We start from the raw sequence: 18,210 nt of genomic DNA, 5'->3' as shown, positions 1-18,210 counted from the left end.
AAATCTCTTCTAGTTGGCAAGTTATAATTTTAAATTTGTTATAAATCATACTGTCTTCAAAGTAGAAGATATTTTAGAAATAAACATACTATAAAAATCGTATTTGTTATTATTTCTAAAAGTTTCAAACTTGATGAAAATTTTGTAATGGAGAATCTAATCTGTTTAGTAGAAATAAAGTTTTATTATTAAAAAATTGTTATTTTAAATTGACCGCCAAACCGGAAATGATGTAATTCGCTAACGCCATCATATGGTTCGCTAGTGTACTAAGCGAAGGGGAAGTGCGATTCACGCAGGCGTCTCTGAGTTCATCGTTTCCGGCTTTCCCGTAATCGTGACTTGTGTAGCGTATGGTGAAATATAGGGCCGCAGTTGTTTAATCGTTGATGATGATACGTGGTGGTCCGTGATATAGTTGGAAAACACGTTAACAAATCTTCGGAAGATAATACGGAAACAACGGTGAGTAATAATCCAGTTTCTTTTTTGGCCAGTCTGGCATGCCCATGAAAAAATGGGCGTGGATGAGTTTTGGAAAAGAGGGCCATTTGGAGCGTCATGGCGCCATCATCCTTCGCAATCCGGCTTCCCGACGACCATCTTGTTATCGATAAATCAATATAACGCGCCTTTCTTCCTATGTAAGCGTTTTTCTTGAGTAAACGAATATTCTACAGATTTATTCTGTTACGTCGTTTATTCGATTCGCCAGAGGAATATCAACAGCTACAGGTAAATTGTTCAGGGAACCGGTTCTTGGTAATTCGCTTTGTCTGGGCGCGTTCTTGCACAGAATGCCATTCCTTTTTGGAGATACGATTTACGTTCAATGAAACCATACAAAACCGATACATTGTTACTGCTAGCATTTGAGCAACCATTAGACGATTGAAATACCAGAATTATCTGGCTATGACCGTGGAGAGCGGTTTATCAGTTACAAACACGTGTCCTTGGCTGTTGGATGATGTCCTTTTTGCATGCCAATTTCGGGCAGTCGCTCAGAGGCAGCTATTAAAAATTTTGTCAATATTTGAATAATATCTTGGATATTAGAGAAAAAAGAGAAAGCATTACGAATTTTCCGATTTTCATAGTATTGCAGGACTAGGTTGCTTGCAGTACAGAATCAAAATGGAGTCAATGGATGCGCGTCTTGTGGCGCAAGCATTGAACTACCATGGCCAACAGTTGCAGAAAGTGTGGGAAGGAGAACGCAACGAGAACGAGCTGGCCATGCTCAATCTCAAGGAACCAAACTTTGAAATCTATCAACAACGTCAGAAGACTCTAAGGTATGTGTTAGATGATTCCTTCGAGTAATATTATACATCAGACATTTCTAAATGCATCATACGTTCAAACTTGTTATTTCTTTTTTAATAGTTTTGGTGATAGAGGAAAGAGGCTAAAGCTACAGCAGTTCCTTGCAAAGAAGGCAGATGCTCTTTATGACAAATCAAATTTGGAGAAAACAGTTGAACCTATCAAGCAAGAATTAGGAGATGAAGGTACAGTTTCACTTCTTTCATACACACCCTAATATGACTCATCATGTATTGCACAATAATGTGAAATTAATCTGTTGTATGTATTGTTTCAGAATTTTATGCAACAATGCCAGGCCTTGACACTTTTGTCACCATGGAAAAATCTCAACGTATTCGAAATTTTTTGGAGGTGGTTATTCATGATTTTAATAATTTATATAAAAATAAATAAAATGATAATTAAAAAACGGAGTTCTAATAAAATGTTTCTTTTTAGAGTTTGGTCATTGGAGATGTTATTTACGCGCAAGTGATGGGTAAAAGTGCTGCTGGACTTCTTCTGAAGGTGCTTTGCAACTGCAGCGATTGCCCCAGAGTTGTTACTGATTTAGGAGTTAAGGTATATTAAGTTTCTTATTGTTTATTTATATTAATTAGAAAGTACCCGTATCCTCTTCAATCATGTCTAAAAATAATTATTAAATTTATAGGCTCTAATATTGAACACGGCCACAGTGCCGGCGGTGGACAAGAAAGGTGTAACAAGAGGCTACATGGCAAATGATCTCATCTGCGTCGTAGTCAGTGAAGTTAACGTTGAAGCCGAGCGAGTTGTTGCAGTTATGAACGTACCTGCCCGCGAAGGGCAAGCACCGCACCCACCTATGGGACTTATCCATTCTGATGATCTTCCAGAAGCTTATAAGTAAGTAATAAAAAATCTGGATAAGTACATTTACTCCTTGTATTTATAATAATGCTTCACTAACTCTTGTAAACTGATATGTATATCACTATAGGAAATTTTGTATACACGATATAAATGGTAAAAGTGTCTTGTGATGCATCAGTAGCACTTTTGACTCAAAATTTGTATTTGTATTATAAATCGTTCTTTGATCATTTGCTTGTTGCGATATACCTTGAGAGCACTTGTGCACTAACAGAAGGCAGGGGGAATATTTTCTGACACTGGTAGTTTCGAATTTAGGATTGATATAACAGTTTCAATCGTGGTCGAAACGTATCTCCTATTGACAGTGTAGTTATTCTATTTGTAACTTGCATAATACGCGACAGTACAGATTTGCATCTTTAGTGTTTTGTTTAATATTTTTCGTTAAAAAAAAGAAGGTAAGGAAAATGGTATGGTGGCCAAAAGAAGTTGAGATTTAACAGACGCACTGTGATACTAACAAAACAAGGTAAATTAGATTTGATTCCTCTTACACGTTTTTATGAATTTAGGTGCCAGACACTCTCAATAACGTAAAAAGTTGATAGTCATTATGATGATGAATTTATAATGTGATACAAATGATTCAAACCTTGAGCATTGGTTGACATGGCTCTGTTGCGCACAATATTCTATCTACGTTTGTGATATGTTACTCTCAAAGCACCAGCCAAACAATGGCGCCAAATGACATCAATGTCTTTTGAGGTTGCATTTCCAGTATGAGATGTTGAGCCTTGGGTGGCCAGAGTGAGTGCTGCAGACGGTAGGTATAATAATGATTTACTGTTGTTTGGTCTCTTATTATAGACAAATAATAAAATAAGTAAAAAAGCAAGCATTTAAAAAATTGATTATTTTTAATGTCCCATTAAAATATTTTTATGTATTGAAGATTCTTTTGCTAGAGTTTAATGCATATCTAAAGTGCATGATACGTCAATGTGTTGTCAATGTTTCATATGTATCACATTACCAAGTGGAGTAAAACTTTAGATTATTCAAGAAGTTAAAGCAGAGACCAAATAACTAAAATCTTAATCGCCCGAACCTTTACCTTTAAGCCTCAAAAGAATTGCGCCTTGTCATAATAATGCCTCATTTAAACTTACAGCTTAAATTGACAAATAAAAAATATAAAAAAATGATGTCATGTTTGAATTGACACCACAAAATGCAAAACAGGCGAAAGTACTACTACATATATATAAAAAAAATTTTTTTGGTCAACTTGGAAGATAAAATATACTCAGGCGTGGCTCCCAACCTATCCTAGGGCTATGCAATTTATTTTATCGCACCAAAAACTTATAAAAACCAAACCACCGTCGATTGATGATAGGCTGTGTGCTTTTATGTTGAGAAATCCTCTGATTACAAACATGATACAAAATACTAGAAATATACGTCTTAGCGGTACATGAAAGGTGAGAGACGAGTTTACATAATAATGAGGTTGTGTACCATTGTAAATTTATACGTAAGAAATAATCTGGTAATAAAGGAAACCTACCAAACTTTCTGCAATGTATCCCCGTTTCGGACCCCTGCTGCTTGTTAACGGTACAAACGTAGATTTTGATCGACTCTAATACCATGAGGTGTCTGATAATATCTTTATTCTAATTGGAAGAAACTCTTTTTTCCTCCGGAGCATCTTTGGCATTAGTGTCGTATCGTTGAATAATTCATGTAGATCGAAAAGAAGAGGCGAATAATTACGCAGGGATGAATAAGCCGATGAAGGGTGTGCCGTACGTTAACACGTGCAAGGAATAGCAGCACAAAGGACATGTATATTAATATGCATGAATATGCATACATACATATATATATATATATATATGTATATGTATATATATGTATATAATATATAATATATATATATAAAAGACGACGAGATGTCGAGAAAACTGAGGGAAAAACAATCAGGTTGAAATAAAAACCTCTACCAGGAAATGAACTCAGGATTTGTGAGGATTCGGTCACCATGATTATCAAGTCTTTAGTTTTACCGTTAACGAAGTAGCTTTGGTATCCTCTTTTTGGCAAAGGACAAAATGATTTTTACATCTTGATAATTGGTCGTTTCTCTCTGTGGTGTAGGAAAGCAATGGACAACAAAGGACAGTCTTACGAAGCGATGTTGGAGAATAGTACTGGCTTCAACAATCCAAACAACATTAAATATCTTTGCGACTTGATGGGTCTCGGTCAAGAAAACCATTCCAATATGGTTGGTTTGAGGTAGAGTATCAATCCCCTATACTCATTTTTTAGTATAGCTGATCAAATAAATGATCTTACCATCCTTCAAAAACATCTTTTTTGTTACAGAGAAAGGTTCCCACCCAATGAATATGCATCCGAATTAAGACAAGCACAGGCTAGTAAGTGGGCATTCCGGAGCGTTGCCGAAGGTATAGATCATTTCAAGGCTGGGCGTCATACAGAAGCCTTCCAGTGTCTCAATAAGGCACTTACCGTAGACCCACGAAACGTCGAAGGATTAGTAGCACGTGGAGCATTGTAAGTCACAACCTACATCTTAACACAAATGAAGTATATTATTCTAAATTATGTTTATTTTACATGTTTATATCTTTGTTGTTACAGATTCGCTAATAGCGGTAGTTTCAAGAAAGCGATCGATGATTTTGAAACAGCATTGAAGCTAAATCAAACACATACGAACGCCCGTAAATACATGGCCGAGACTCTCGTTGCTCTAGGCCGAAGTTACGAAGATGAGAAGAAGTACGAAGAAGCTCAAAAGGCATATGAAAATTGCTTGGCGATTGCTCCATTCCACGAGGAAGCGAGAAATTCTATCGAATACATCAAGTCTAAGACATTAACATCTTCTTTGAATCCTTTGGACACATTCAAGAGTTTCGACACTGAAAATGATGTTGGAGAAAATAAGAAAGAGAAGAAGAAACGCAAGAAAGAGAGAAAATCGCGCTCAAAGAAGAGACAGAGATGGAGTTCCAGTTCTAGTTCATCATCGAGCGGTTCTTCGAGTTCCTCCAGCTCTGAGTCCAGCAGTTCTTCTTCATCCGCAAGTTCGCGATCAGCATCCCGATCACCTAGTCGCAAGCGAAAACATAAAAAGGATCATCGCGGGTCACTTTCACCTCTCAGCAAACGAATGGCTCAATACAACAACCCACCAGCTGCTACCACAGCTGCACATGACGTAATCGCTCCAGTATCTTACAGTTCAAATACTCGAGATAAGATGGACGATTACGAGATAAAAGTACGAAAATTCCTGGAACAGACGAAAGATGATTCTGATTATGAAGACAAAGTAAGAATCACATACGTTTTTTATGAACATTTTATAATTTATTTTTTCTTTTTTATAATATCGATGTTATTATCTTTTCTACACTCTTAGGTAAGGAAATTCCTGGAAGAAACAGCTAGATGGAAGAGAGAAAGGGAGAAGGAAAAGAAACATTCAGAAAGTGAAAAAATGAAGAAAAAGAAGAAGAAAGAAAAGAAAGGAAAAGACAAAGAGAAAGAGGACAAGAAAAGCAGGAAGAAGAAAAAGAAAGAAGAAAGGAAGAAACGCAAAAATAAGGACAAGCTCGAACGAGATTTAGAAGCTTTAAAAAAATCTTCATTGCCGGATTTAGAACAATTGGAATCAAAACTGAATGCGTATTATGCAAAAGTTGAAAAAGAGACTGCTGTCTTGAAAAGGTTGGAACCTTTATGGCCAGTTCGTGATCATGTTTTCCGTTTTGGTTATTTGTTTTTTTACGAAATTTTTGTCTATTAATTTATGAAAATAATATGAATATCGTTTTCGATGTTGCATTTAGTTTGTTTCCTTAGATAATTTTCCGTGATTAATTTGATTTTTTAAAGATACATGAATGGAAACGCGGGTTTTAACATCTCGTATTTTATTTATGTTTTTATATTTACTAGGTATGTAGCTCAGTATAATGACATAGCTTCCCCTCTTAGCAACGCAGAGAAGCTCGCTGAAAGTTCACGAAGAGAGGAAGAGCTGCGCAGAGAGAGAGAAAGGGAAAGAGATGAGGCTTCAAAGGCGTATCACGAACGGGAAGCTAGAATGCCAATGACTGCACAGCAACGCAAAGGTAAGGGTCAGGCCTGTTGCAGAAAAAGGTTGGGTGCAACCTGCAGTTAATAAGTATAGTCTATGCCCATTTTATTTTACATTCCTTTTACAGAGATTCAGAGGAAACCACTGACAGACATTTTTGAACAAGAGTCGCAACTGATTCATCCCGAACCGAAATTACCTACTCTGGACACAGCTGCATTAAATGCGAAATGGAAAGCTGCACAAGCTGCTAGGTAAAAAGTTTTAGCAGTTTTAAAGCTACATTTTAATATATTATTACATGTCGGTGTATATTTGGATATGATTATTTTTGTATTTGTTTAGGCAAAAGGATGTTCTTCCACAAAAGTGGCAAGATGTACCAATAGAGAACAAAAAGATGCAGCCTAATGTAGATAGTGACGAAGACGATGATAACGAGCTAGAGGAGAAACTTCAGCGAGCAGCATTGGAAAAATCCATGAATATACGGAAGCAAATGCAGCGTGAACTCGCAGAGAAGAGAGCAGCAGCTGCTCAGCCCATGTCCGCACCAACTCCGCCGCCATTACCCAAAGAACCACCGATGCCTAAGCAAGCGCCGGTCAAATATCCTACACCACAACCGCAAAACAAATTTCAGTCGTATAAGGATCCTTCTATATCTGCAACGCAAACAACACCGACAAAGTTTAGTTCTAACAACAATCTTGGTGGCAAATTCCAGCCGATTGGACAGAGTGGTAATAGCGGCGCTGGTCATCCACCAGAACCACCACGTCCACCTCCACCAACGAAGAACCAGAATCAGGCTAAGGGTCCCAGAACAGATTCTGATAGCGAGACAGAAAGACAACACAGGCAAACACCTAAGAAACGCGAATCTACTGGCAGGGGAGGAGCTGTAACTAAACGAATGAGTAGAGATCGTCCAGCGAAACGGTCGCGCAGCAGATCGCGCAGTGCCTCTAGTTCTGGCTCTTCGAGATCACGTTCACCCAGAAGAAGCCGTTCAAGATCGTACTCGAATAGAAGATCTGGAAGTTACGAGAGAAAATACAGTCGATCTCCGTCGGGTACTTACAGTAGATCACGCTCTAGATCACGTTCCCGATCTTATACCAGAAGTCGTAGTCGCAGTAGGTCTGGAGACAGGAGTTACTATCGCAAGAGACAATTCCGGCCATACAATAATCGCGGCACTTACTATAAGCCTCGTTTCCAGGGCTTCAATAATCCAAACCATCGTGGCGGTGGTAACAATTTCCAAAATCGTAATCGGTTCTATAATAATCAACACAATAATCGCTTTGGCAATAGACGTGGCGGTGGTTTCAATAATCGTGGTGGTGGACGCGGACGTGGTGGTAATCGTGGCGGTAGATTTTTCCACGGTAAGCAGGGCTTCCGCGACTTCCGAGATAGGCGAGACTTCAGAGACCGGCGTGCCGCTTCTCGCGATAGATACAGCGACCGTAGTTACTCTCCTGATCCGATGAGAAAAGTGGACGAAGCAAAGGAAAAGATCAACAAGATGCTCGAGGGCGGAGATGACGTGATGGAGCATCAGCAAGGTGGTGGAGGATCGAATGTTCCTCCTAGTAAAAGACAAGACGGACCTTTAAGCGAGGGTGAAGAGAGGGACGATGACGACTACGAGAGGTGGGGAGAGGGCGAGGGGGGCGACACAGCTAACAAGGTTGGTTAGGTCTCTTCTGTGTAGGCTTTCGCGAAAGAATAGCCCATCTTCGTGATGACGATCATGATATTCCGGATGATGATAATATGAGGAATAAATAATGAGGATGATGGTGGTGACGATGATGGTGATGATGATGATGATAATGATGATGATGATAATGATGATGATGATGATGATGATGGTGATGAGCCACACGTGCAAGAATCACACGACCTAGGAGCCAACTAACTCTCGTTTGTTGCTAGAATGAGGTTGGACCTGTCGACGATAACCTGGAAGGCAAGGAGTACTTCATTGAGCGCATGAAGCAGCGAAGCAAGAATGTTTTAATGCAGAGAACCCTTGCTGCTAAGGTTTGGTAGAAACCCCGTTGCCGTTGCTGCTTCGATTCTTCTCCTTCATCTGTGATATAGTTACTTCTCTTCAACGTGAAACATCGACTGGATCACGTGAGACAGACTTCTTACTCAATTCTTATGCCGATCGCTGTCGGTATATTTAAAACAGTGTAGAGGAGTTACACTTTAATGAAAAACTGATCGTGACGGTTGCGAGAAATGTACTTTTTTCTTTCAATCTTTTAACTTTTATCGGAGTTAACAGCGAATGAGTGTAGTATAGAATAGTATTATATTACCTAGAAGGATCTGCGATCGATGTAATTTCAATCTTTTCGTAATTGTGCATGGATATTTACATAGTAAATATTCGTGGCATATACTATACATATATAAATGTGCGTTTCTCGTCAATTCAATAACACATATATATATCGCGAAGTTTACGAACATCTACAACTCGTGACGTCTTGTTGTTTTAACTGTTAGCAAAAAAGAAATTTTACACACATTTCAACTTTCAAGTACTTATTTTCGTATCGTAATAAAACTTTTATTTTGTAAGTATTACGGAAGGAAAAAAATGGAAGCTTCTGCTGTGACGCGCAATTTAAAAGGGAAGTATGTGGTCGCACTATTTGGTGTATGCGAGTGGCTTTTCATCATTCATTGTCACGAGAGAAATAGTAAAACATCTATAAGAATTAGTAAAACGCATTATTTGCAACGCGAAATGAATCTATTTCCGATTTAAGATTTTTCTTCGCGTTGCTTTGCAATTTTTTCAATAATTACACCTGACGTTTCGAATTTGCTGCGTTTAATCAGAAGAAAGGCTGTTATCATTTACGGATATCGTCGATTCTAGCCAAGTAAACTTCAGTCGCGAATCGCCAACGCGAAGAAGAGACTTTCTTAGTAAGGAATCTAGTTTTTCCCTCACGTCGAAACATCCTTGGATTATACTTTGCGATTACTTTATTTCGCAACATATTGTCACAGACCCTCTCTTTATTACAAAATACTTATTTTAAGGTATCATATAAAAGTAATTTACTAGTAAGACACTTATATATGTTGTATGTAAACGAGTTGCTGTACAATTACAAAAAACTACAAATACATAACATGGAAAATACAAATTAATGGCTTTATTCTTCAACGTTTATTTTTAGTTTATACCCGCATATGTGACTCTCTGTTGGTTACCAAGCTTGGTTTCACTTTCTTATCTCCCTGATGCCTCATTTACCGAGTCCTTGTTCGGAGAACGTTGCTTTATTTATGCGATAGAAACTGGTTCTCTTATTGATAGCTGACCGATTTGGCTATCGCTATATTTCATTTGTAAACGGGTATTTAAACTTGCAGTCACCGATAGTTACTTGCATTTCTTCTTTGGCCTACCAGGAAAATGAAGCTTCTACAAGTGCATTTCGTTTTACTTGTTTCAAGTTTTTTCCTGCTTGAGTATACAGGCATGGTAACGGGAGCGATACTTTATAGTAAGTAACTTTTCGCTTAATTCCTCATTTTACAGTCTTTCGATTAACGTAACTCAATTTTACATTTCTCTTTCGTTGTCTTTAATTTTTAAGGACCCGAAGTGGTCTTCGTCGAGGACACGTGCAGGCAAAATGAAATTTTCAGTCGATGTCAGGCAAGTCCGAATTGTGAAAAGAGTTGCGACAATATCGATATCTGGGAATCTATGCCTTGTATCCAGACTAAAAGTTGCGTAAGTGGTTGCATTTGCGAAGACGGATACGTACGCGACAAGAATCAAGGAGTTTGCATTTTGGAAAATAGCTGTCCTAGAGTTAGACATTAATTTCATACGAAGCCGAGTTGTATCATTTGCTATCATTTAATACAAATATCTGGTATATTCTCGTATATTAAAAAATATTAGAAAAATATTACAAAACCAGTTGTTACAGTAACGATTCTCTTCCCTTTCGTTCGTGTTACTCTTCTATATTTAGATAAGTAATATACATATTTTTATCAGGTCGTGGGACGATTGTTTTTTGCCATAATAATTAACATTCTAACCGGAACGATTTTTTATAGCAGCATAAATAAGAGATGCGTAGACGCATTTTGGTCGAAAGTGGTGGGGGAATGTGGCGGCGCGCGATATGATAGCGTTTTGAGATGGTTCAGTTCCGCGCCGTCTCACGTGCGCGACACATTTCGACAAACGTGGAATCATCGGTGTGACAAATCCTGCCATACGTACCTTTAAATTAATTTCATTTTTACATCTATCACCTATTATCGTTTCTTATTATATTATTTCTTTCACGATTCATTCATACCTGGCACATTTTTATTCGTCTTCCGTTTTATTAGAAAAATTTCGTTGGATATTTTTTTACGCATCTATCCTTTTCTTATTACCTTTTTTCATTACGATCCGTTAGACAACGAAATACAGTGTGACAGTGCGTTCAGTGCTCTTGGATATAATCATGGATAAGAGAAGCGAACGAGTCAGCCGTTTCAAACGTAAGTTCACAACGATTTAAATTTCTCGTCGATTATCTTTTTTATTAGGAGTAGTTGACGCGAATGGTCGAAACGAGTTCCGCTCCTTATTGAAGTTCAATTACCAGCGCAGCGGTGACCGTGATTATTCTCTATCGAGCAGTCCAAAAAAGAAGGCTGCGGCCACCTCGATCGAGCATCCCTCTGGGTCCACGTCCATTGTGATTTTAATAAGCCTTATGCAAATTACAAATGAAATTGTCAGCGGCAGGCCCGCGGTCCATTCTTCGTCGTTGATGGGGACAATTAGAAGAGCTTTGTCCGGCGACCACGCGTTGTCCGGCTGCTCGGCAACTTGAGTCCCAACGAGAGGACCACCCGCCAACCCCTAATGTTTGTATCCGGTCCCCAGGACGTTCGCTTCCGATCCCAGAGTGTTTCTCTGCTTGCTGACGATCGACTTCTTCGGCTCTCTACCATTAATCGACGTAGTTGTAAAACTGCTACGTTATACTTATGAAAAATCATACGACGAAATTTCATTAATTAAGAAAAGGAAGAACCTGTTTTACTATTAGTCGTTTTTCGGTTCGAGCAAGGATTTTAGTTATTAATCTCTTGGCATTAGCCGTCAGTGTGTTTTACGACTCTATTTATTTGAGAAGCGGAATTCGAAGCTCCGACGAAGACCTTTGTCTTGTTGCTGGGAGAACACAAGAACATCGTAGACACAGATCGTTGATTCTTGCAATCGAAGGGAGGAGGAAGAGTAAAAGCAGCAGAAGTCACGAGCCAGGACAGAAAAGCGGAAGAGTTGGCGGGAGGTGGTTGGAAATCGAACGGAATCATGGAGGCTGGAGGTCGATGGTTTGGGGTGGAGATAAGTTTTTACGGTAGGGTTACTAACTTACGGACTCGGCATTGTCGAGTTGCCGGTGACGGGAGGACAATGCGCGTTCGGGACACAATGCTTCACTCTGGAATCTGAAGGCAGTCTTGACTATCAACCTGCAACCACCCCTCACATCTGTGTCTACCAATACTTGCCCTTCTTGCACATACCACCCTTCTATTGCCAACCGCGTCTTCGCTCCGCGCGTCGTTACTTTCTCATTCTGACATCCTTGCTTCTCTTCGAGGTTCGACCAAAAAAAGAATCTCTTTGTCGTCTTCGGCTTTGGGGGTAGTAACGAATCGTTCTCAATTCCATAGTTGTTTCGCAACCTTGTACACAAGAAATGTCATTTTATTTCATCTTATCGTGTGCTACATTAAAAAAAGAAAAACATTTATATGATATACACGACTGTCTTCTTACAGCTAACTGCAAAAGGTCAAGGTTTATAGGCTAGGCGAATCGTGTATAAAGAACGAAGGGACTCGGAATGGATGGTCGTTGTCCGAGAAGAAGGTGGTACGCGTTTGCGATCGCTCTCAGTTTGGCAGTGTTGCGATGAAAGCAAAGATGTAGCGAAGGAAGAAGCACGACGTAGATGGCTGAGTGGTAAAAAGACAGGAGCGGCAAAGACGCGGAGGAAGGAAAAGAGAATAGATAAAGAGGGTGGGACGACGAAGGGAGGCGGTAGAGAACAAGAGACAGACGGCCGAGCATTTCAATCGCTCTTAGGCTCTCTCTTTGGCTTTGCTTTTCCGTTCCTTTCTCGCACAAAAGCTACATTGTTTCGTCCCTACGTTCATATGGACGCGAGCTAAAATACTCCTCTTTTCTGCCGGCAGCGCGGATACACCGAAAAGCAGGCCGCAGACAGACATACCGTACGTGACACACGTATGCCAAAAGCAACAGCAACGTCGCTACCATCGTCAGCATCGTTCGCTGGCATACAATCCTTTCTCGTACATTCAATGCTCGTCGCCCACTCGGTATCCTTTTGTCGCTGTTTATAGCTCTATAGGCCCGGTATTCCATCGTCCCGGTACTCGCCGAGTACTTTTCGAGCTTAATTCTGTATCGTCTAACTGGACCGTGGAAAGAATCGTCTGTTGGTCAGGAAACCGTGCATTCCGCGAATTCGTCGGGCTTTTCGTGTTTTTTTCTACGCTGGCCGGATTAACGGAGGATTCGTTTCAAACGTCAATGCAGGGAGACTTTCACGCTGCATACGATATCTTTGACGAGCTTGAAAGTACCGCTGATAATTAAGATCGATCAGAAAGTAAGAGTACATGAAGGTGAATTTTTCTGCATCCGTTGAAGCATCGTTAGAATGTCTGAATTATCCGAATATCTCAATACGACGTATTCTTCCTTCTTAAAAAGTAAGTGCATTGACTCGAGCAATTGCAGGAGAAACAACGTCCGACCGTGGTGTAATCATTCTCCTTAAGACGAAAGTGAGACTATTCGAAATGTATTCTTTCTTCCGTGTCTACTCGAATTGAAGACAATGTCAGACCATGACGTCTCGATCCTCCTTAAAGTAACCGAAGCCTGTCTTTCGTTATCGATCTTCCATAGGAGGGGCAATAGGTGTGTCTGACCATGAACGTCCACACTCCCTGAAAGTTAGCCGCTTGTCGGCATTAACATGAATTATTTCCGACGTATAAGCTTAATCGAAGTTTCACATAAGGAAGAATAGTATCCGTCTCGACCACTTGTGGCTTTCTCGAAAATCCCCTTAACCATACTAACCCAGATTAGTTTCATCCTCCTTTTGCGTACGTGCTTGGATGGTGAAACCGCTCCAGAGAGATAAAAGCTTTTAAGGTTGTCTATTATACGATATATTAATTGGAAACCATTGAATGCAGCGTTACCGTCACGTTTAGCCTGCGTAAAAAGACTTTTTTCCTGGCGACGGTCATCGTTTCCGAAAGATCGTAGGTACGTCGCCGAGCTTAGAACGCTTTGGAGGCGGATACAGCAAGAGTGTCCTGCACTCTATTGATAAACTCTCTTTCAATAGACGCGGATGCTGGCCCCGCTGTTGAGTATCGATAATATTGAAACCCTGAATGCCGCTCGGTTGAATGTCACAATGCGCTCCAGTGATTAATAGACTTCCGCGACTTTTATCGAAATAAGATGTTGCTTTCTGACGCGTTGTCGACGCGATCGAGAAAGCGCACGCTGCACCGTGGTCACTGGCTGGATTTCCAATGTTTCTAAGCATTTCGGAATATCTTGCCAAGCACGAAATTTTTTTTACTTGTTCCTCCGTCTGATTAACAAATTCTAGGGTAAAATATAATGCTTACCAACGATATTCGTTGCTGCAATTACGCATTTTCCACGAGAAATTCATTTATTCTAAATAATGTTTCTTCTCCTGTCTTCGTCTTTCTGACGATTCTGACAATAACGTCGGTAGCAGTACTCGTCGTCGTAAATAATTAAAGCGACTGAACCACGTTCATAACGGTAGCGTACAAGTAGAAAAGTATTACGCAGAGTTCCTCGCGATGTCATAGATGTTTCCTTGAATCCACGACAAAATCATAAGAATCACCGCGGAAGCTTTATCTCGTTTTAACGAGTAGAATAAAGCCGTTAGGAACTGGGCCTTTTCTAGCAGCATGCTGCCATCCAGTATAATAATACCGGCTGAATGCGAGCGTGTATGCATGCGTTGGCATATAGATGCAAGAGAACCACGAGGCTGGCCAGTGCTCTCCTTTGTCATTCGACGAAAGGCTTTGTACCGATTATCTGCATACGCTGCCGCGGGTACGGCTTTTCAGTCTTCTCTCCTCTCCTCTGCTCTCCCAGCTTCACGTCATTTCGTCGTGATTCCACGGGCCAACTATACGGGACACCCTGTATACGCAACAAGGCTCGCGCTTTGAATGCTCGTAATAGTTTAACGAAATCCGGTATGCTTGACTTAGCTATTGGAACTCGACCGTGCCTGGCAATAATGTAATCCATCGATTCGTTTTACCAAATCCTAACCGCGATCGTGATCTCACGAGTTGTTAGGAGTTGTAGTTTAGTGGAGACGACAAGTCGCTACGAAACAACGCTGCGATATTATCATTTTCGATGGCCGTTCGCCAAGTTGCTGGGATCTTTTCCTATTCGATCGATTTGGCGCGAAAGGCGAATGAATTAATTAATAAATCGCGGTAGTCGATCGGAGGAAGAACGTATTTCCAATATCCGTCTCGAGGCAGAAACTTTTATCGGTCTTTCCCTGCAAGGTTTTCTACCCGCAATACTCCTCCGGTACCCTCCTTTTTTGCTTTCCCGTTTTCGCTATCTTTTCCTTTCCTTTTTAACTCCTTCTCCCGTCCCTGCTCCCCCCTGCCCCTTGTCCTCCTTCTTCCCGTGACTACATTCTTTTCAGTATTCACTGTGCAGTTTCTTGTACCGATACTTCCTTCTTTCATCGACGCGTCATTCAAGCTTTTGATGCCGCGGCGACAAAGCTCTTTACTTCTTTCCGCGAACGAATGAAAGCACGGAACGATGGCGATGTATACCTGTATGTATATACAGATGTATATATACGTATATACGACTCTCTCCCGTGCTCTTCCGGACGCTTTCTCTCTCGTTCTCTCTCGGCCCGCGGTTCTACCTATAGACAGATGAAAATGTACGCGTGCCCGTACATTTCTCCGCGAGCAAAGAACACAAGCGCAGCGTCGAACTTTCGAGCATCGTGCACCGCTCGTACAGTAGCATCCGCGATACAGCTGAGTCGTAAAATCGATCAAGTATCGAAGTTTATACGTTGCAGCGTCTCGATGAAAAAATCGAAGATACAGACTCGAAACCTCGGTTAGCATCATGTAGCTGGGCTGCAAAAGAAAAGAAGGAAGAAAAAGGAGGTTGACTCGACTCTTATCGAAATCAGTAAATCGTCGAACTTGTCCCCCGAACGATCTTTCGTTGATCTTGCCCGATCCGTAACAGTGTATCACGAGATGTATTACTCCAGCGTAGGCAGTCGCCTAGGGACACGCAAGAATTTAGGAGAAAGTATTCGCCGACAGCCTGAATTAGCTTAATTGGGAAAGCACCCATCCGGCAAGCGAAAGAACCCGGTCCAGCAATTCGACCGAAGGGATATTTTCCCCCTACACTAGGAATCTTTACTTTTGTGATAATACTTTGTTCTTTCGTTAAGGGACCTTGCACCTTTTGTAAATTCCTCAAAATTGGCTTGTCCACGTGATTAAATGACCACAATACCTGTCGGTTAAATTCCATCTCCTTTCGCTGTTAATTAATTCCCATGGGAATAACGAATAAAATCAGAATTACTGCTACTAAAAAAAAAAAAAAAGAAAGAAAAGGAAAACGTGTTTCTTCGTCAAGTAGCAGTCGAATAACGCAAAATAATAATTCGAATTTCATTAAATAGCTATAGCTGCAACCTTTGTGCATATTTTCAAGAATTTGCTTACCAAATCGTGGGATCGACGTGTTGGTGATCGAACGGTGGAAACGATCATTCGGTTTACGTCTGATTGATATGCAAACCGTTTGCTTGTATTCGGTAAACGATGACGTAATGCCGTTAACGCGTTATCAGCCGTCGTATTAACGGCGCTGCACACGGTCACCGCGGCGTTAAAACAATGCCAAACAGACCCGTTAACTCCGAACACACGAGTACGCCGATCCTTAATGGATCAAGGTGCTTAATTCACGAGTATCGACACAGGCGTCGCGATAGAGCCGATAGTTATAATGCCATGCGATACACAAGGGGTGGCGTACGATGTGTTCGCCAAACGACGAAGACGAAACGCGGTTCTCTGCCGCTTGGTTCGACGCAGAGGAAGAAAGAGAGAGTGTGCGCGAAGAGCGGGCCAGTATGCAGGAGAATATACGGGAAGTCCCTGTCCACGAGCAACTCGCTCAATTCGCTCGCTCGCTCGCTCGTCCGCCAGCAGCGTCATCGTAAGACCTCTTTGTTCTCCGGCAATTTCAGCGGCATTGTCACCGTCAACAATGTCCACTTGACATTCTCCTTCTCGCTCCCGCGCATTGTTAACCCATCCTCCGCGCGATCTCTCTTTCGATCATAAAGCTCGCAGCAGCCGGCCAGCATGCGTTGCGATTCCTGCACGTGGACACGCCTTAAGGGTCTTCTTGCCCCGCGGACGATCGTGCTCGATTTTTTACCTCCGAATTGGGTTACCTTGACTTTCCACCGCTTTGCAATTTTTCATATAACACTGAATACGTGTTTCGTTTTGTTGTATCAGTCGTTCACGAGTCAACGCTGATCAACTCCAAAAATTTACAAGCCGAGAAAAGTAATCTTTTCTGTTAATATCTTCCTCGATCGCTGCTTCTTCTTCGTATTTCGATTTACCTTCGTAAACGTAAGAAACAGATCGCGAATGTTTACGTAAATTCACATTTTCATCGAAACGATGAAACCGATGTAACCTAAATAGAAATTTGCTTCATCTACTAAACGTTACAACGTGCTCTCTTTACTTCGGATATTTTATATATTCCTTCGTATTACGTGCATTTTGTACATTTTTCTTTAAATTTCCCGAACATCCGCAATCTGGTAACGAAGCTTGAAGAAATTTTCCGAATTATACGGTCCTTTCTTGATATCCTTGACTCCTGCAACGAATATCTAACAACATCTATAATTTTAACACGTATAATTCTAAATTCGATAAAATAATAAGATACTTTGTTTCTGCATTCCGCTTAGGTTGCGTTTATACAAACTCTACGAATCATTTTACGAGTTTATCCTTAATGGTTTAAGCAAGGATTTTTACGTTTACCATTTTTCTAGGTAACAAACTTCGAAATCGAAACGTCGTTCGCGTCAGATCTGTTATAGCTCTTCGAATTTCGTGCAAGCCACAACCTTTCGTCTTTTTCTCCGCTTCACTTTTCTCCCGTTTTCGCGTCTTACTCCTCGGCATTGGCGGCCAGCTAGCGAGACAAAACTTGGAAGGCTTAGTGACCAGCGAAAAAGGAGGCTTGGAAGGGAGGATAGAGGTTTTCAGTTGAGGAAAGAACTCGAGAATATTTATAGAGATTCATTGGAACGCGGATGAAATTATTTTATTTCATTAATAGCTTAAAATAAGGAAACATTTATGTTCCACTACAATATATATATCTTCGTTTCTCTGTGTACCCATCTGTCTATTGTCCACATTGTTACGCGGTGGCATCCTCCTTCCTCGTATTGTTTCGGTGCATTGTTCGACGGTGGCTCGCTCGTTCGTCCTCCTCGGCCGACGGCGACTCATTGTTTCCTCGTTGTTGCGCGTCCGTCCGTCTTTTCGTTCTCCTTCCTTGAACATTGTGAACTTTAGGCGCCGACTTCCGAGCCGCTTTCTTACTTTGGGGAATTAAGTGGTTTCCCGATGTCCGCCAAGTCGTTGGCTAATACCACTGTTTCCCAATCGTC

General features: G+C 40.9%; 2 protein-coding genes and 1 long non-coding RNA gene across 16 annotated transcripts in view; 2 read left to right on the top strand and 1 right to left on the bottom strand.

The window, feature by feature from the left end:
- The first annotated feature begins 305 nt into the window (after nt 1-305).
- On the top strand, nt 306-9,515 carry LOC132911449 (serine/arginine repetitive matrix protein 2). 4 transcript variants are annotated; one of them, XM_060968064.1, is made up of 14 exons: nt 306-465; nt 1,101-1,298; nt 1,390-1,514; nt 1,607-1,683; nt 1,771-1,893; nt 1,985-2,199; nt 4,336-4,476; nt 4,567-4,758; nt 4,846-5,542; nt 5,633-5,940; nt 6,211-6,347; nt 6,441-6,567; nt 6,659-8,012; nt 8,261-9,515. In XM_060968064.1, the coding sequence occupies exons 2-14, from the start codon at nt 1,138-1,140 to the stop codon at nt 8,375-8,377; spliced, it is 3,774 nt and encodes a 1,257-aa protein (XP_060824047.1). In that variant the 5' UTR covers nt 306-465; nt 1,101-1,137; the 3' UTR covers nt 8,378-9,515. The 4 variants fall into 4 exon arrangements, with proteins under 4 accessions (XP_060824047.1, XP_060824045.1, XP_060824046.1 ...); XM_060968062.1 differs by having other exon boundaries at nt 6,172-6,347; XM_060968063.1 differs by lacking the exon at nt 306-465 and adding an exon at nt 490-735 and having other exon boundaries at nt 6,172-6,347.
- Nucleotides 9,516-10,198: 683 nt separating this feature from the next.
- The window catches only part of LOC132911461 (transcription factor Sox-2), a 360,539-nt gene continuing 352,527 nt past the window's right edge, over nt 10,199-18,210 (top strand). For all 9 annotated transcript variants that reach the window (XR_009659004.1, XR_009659001.1, XR_009659000.1 and 6 more), the window contains exon 1: nt 10,199-10,864. The gene's annotated coding sequence lies outside the window, so the exon portion shown is untranslated. The remainder of the gene's footprint in view (nt 10,865-18,210) is intronic.
- On the bottom strand, nt 11,238-17,195 carry LOC132911479 (uncharacterized). 3 transcript variants are annotated; one of them, XR_009659009.1, is made up of 5 exons: nt 16,220-17,195; nt 15,944-16,081; nt 11,906-12,067; nt 11,755-11,827; nt 11,238-11,546 (listed from the first exon to the last, which is right to left on the bottom strand). It is a non-coding gene; the product is annotated as an uncharacterized LOC132911479 (long non-coding RNA). The 3 variants fall into 3 exon arrangements; XR_009659010.1 differs by lacking the exon at nt 15,944-16,081 and having other exon boundaries at nt 16,220-17,188; XR_009659011.1 differs by lacking the exons at nt 15,944-16,081; nt 16,220-17,195 and adding an exon at nt 15,290-15,847.

The sequence above is a fragment of the Bombus pascuorum genome, chromosome 10, assembly GCF_905332965.1.
Source record: "Bombus pascuorum chromosome 10, iyBomPasc1.1, whole genome shotgun sequence".
NCBI lineage: Eukaryota > Metazoa > Arthropoda > Insecta > Hymenoptera > Apidae > Bombus > Bombus pascuorum.
Note: the sequence above shows the minus strand (reverse complement) of the source record. Positions and strands in the feature narration are given on the sequence as shown.

What these genes read in the sequence shown, in the direction of transcription:
- LOC132911449 (XM_060968062.1), top strand. Translation starts at nt 1,138, where the DNA reads ATGGAGTCAATGGATGCGCGTCTTGTGGCGCAAGCATTGAACTACCAT. An exon ending in ATTCTGATTATGAAGACAAA is followed by an intron (nt 5,543 to 5,632) that starts GTAAGAATCACA and finishes CTACACTCTTAG; the next exon opens with GTAAGGAAATTCCTGGAAGA. An exon ending in GACTGCACAGCAACGCAAAG is followed by an intron (nt 6,348 to 6,440) that starts GTAAGGGTCAGG and finishes TTCCTTTTACAG; the next exon opens with AGATTCAGAGGAAACCACTG.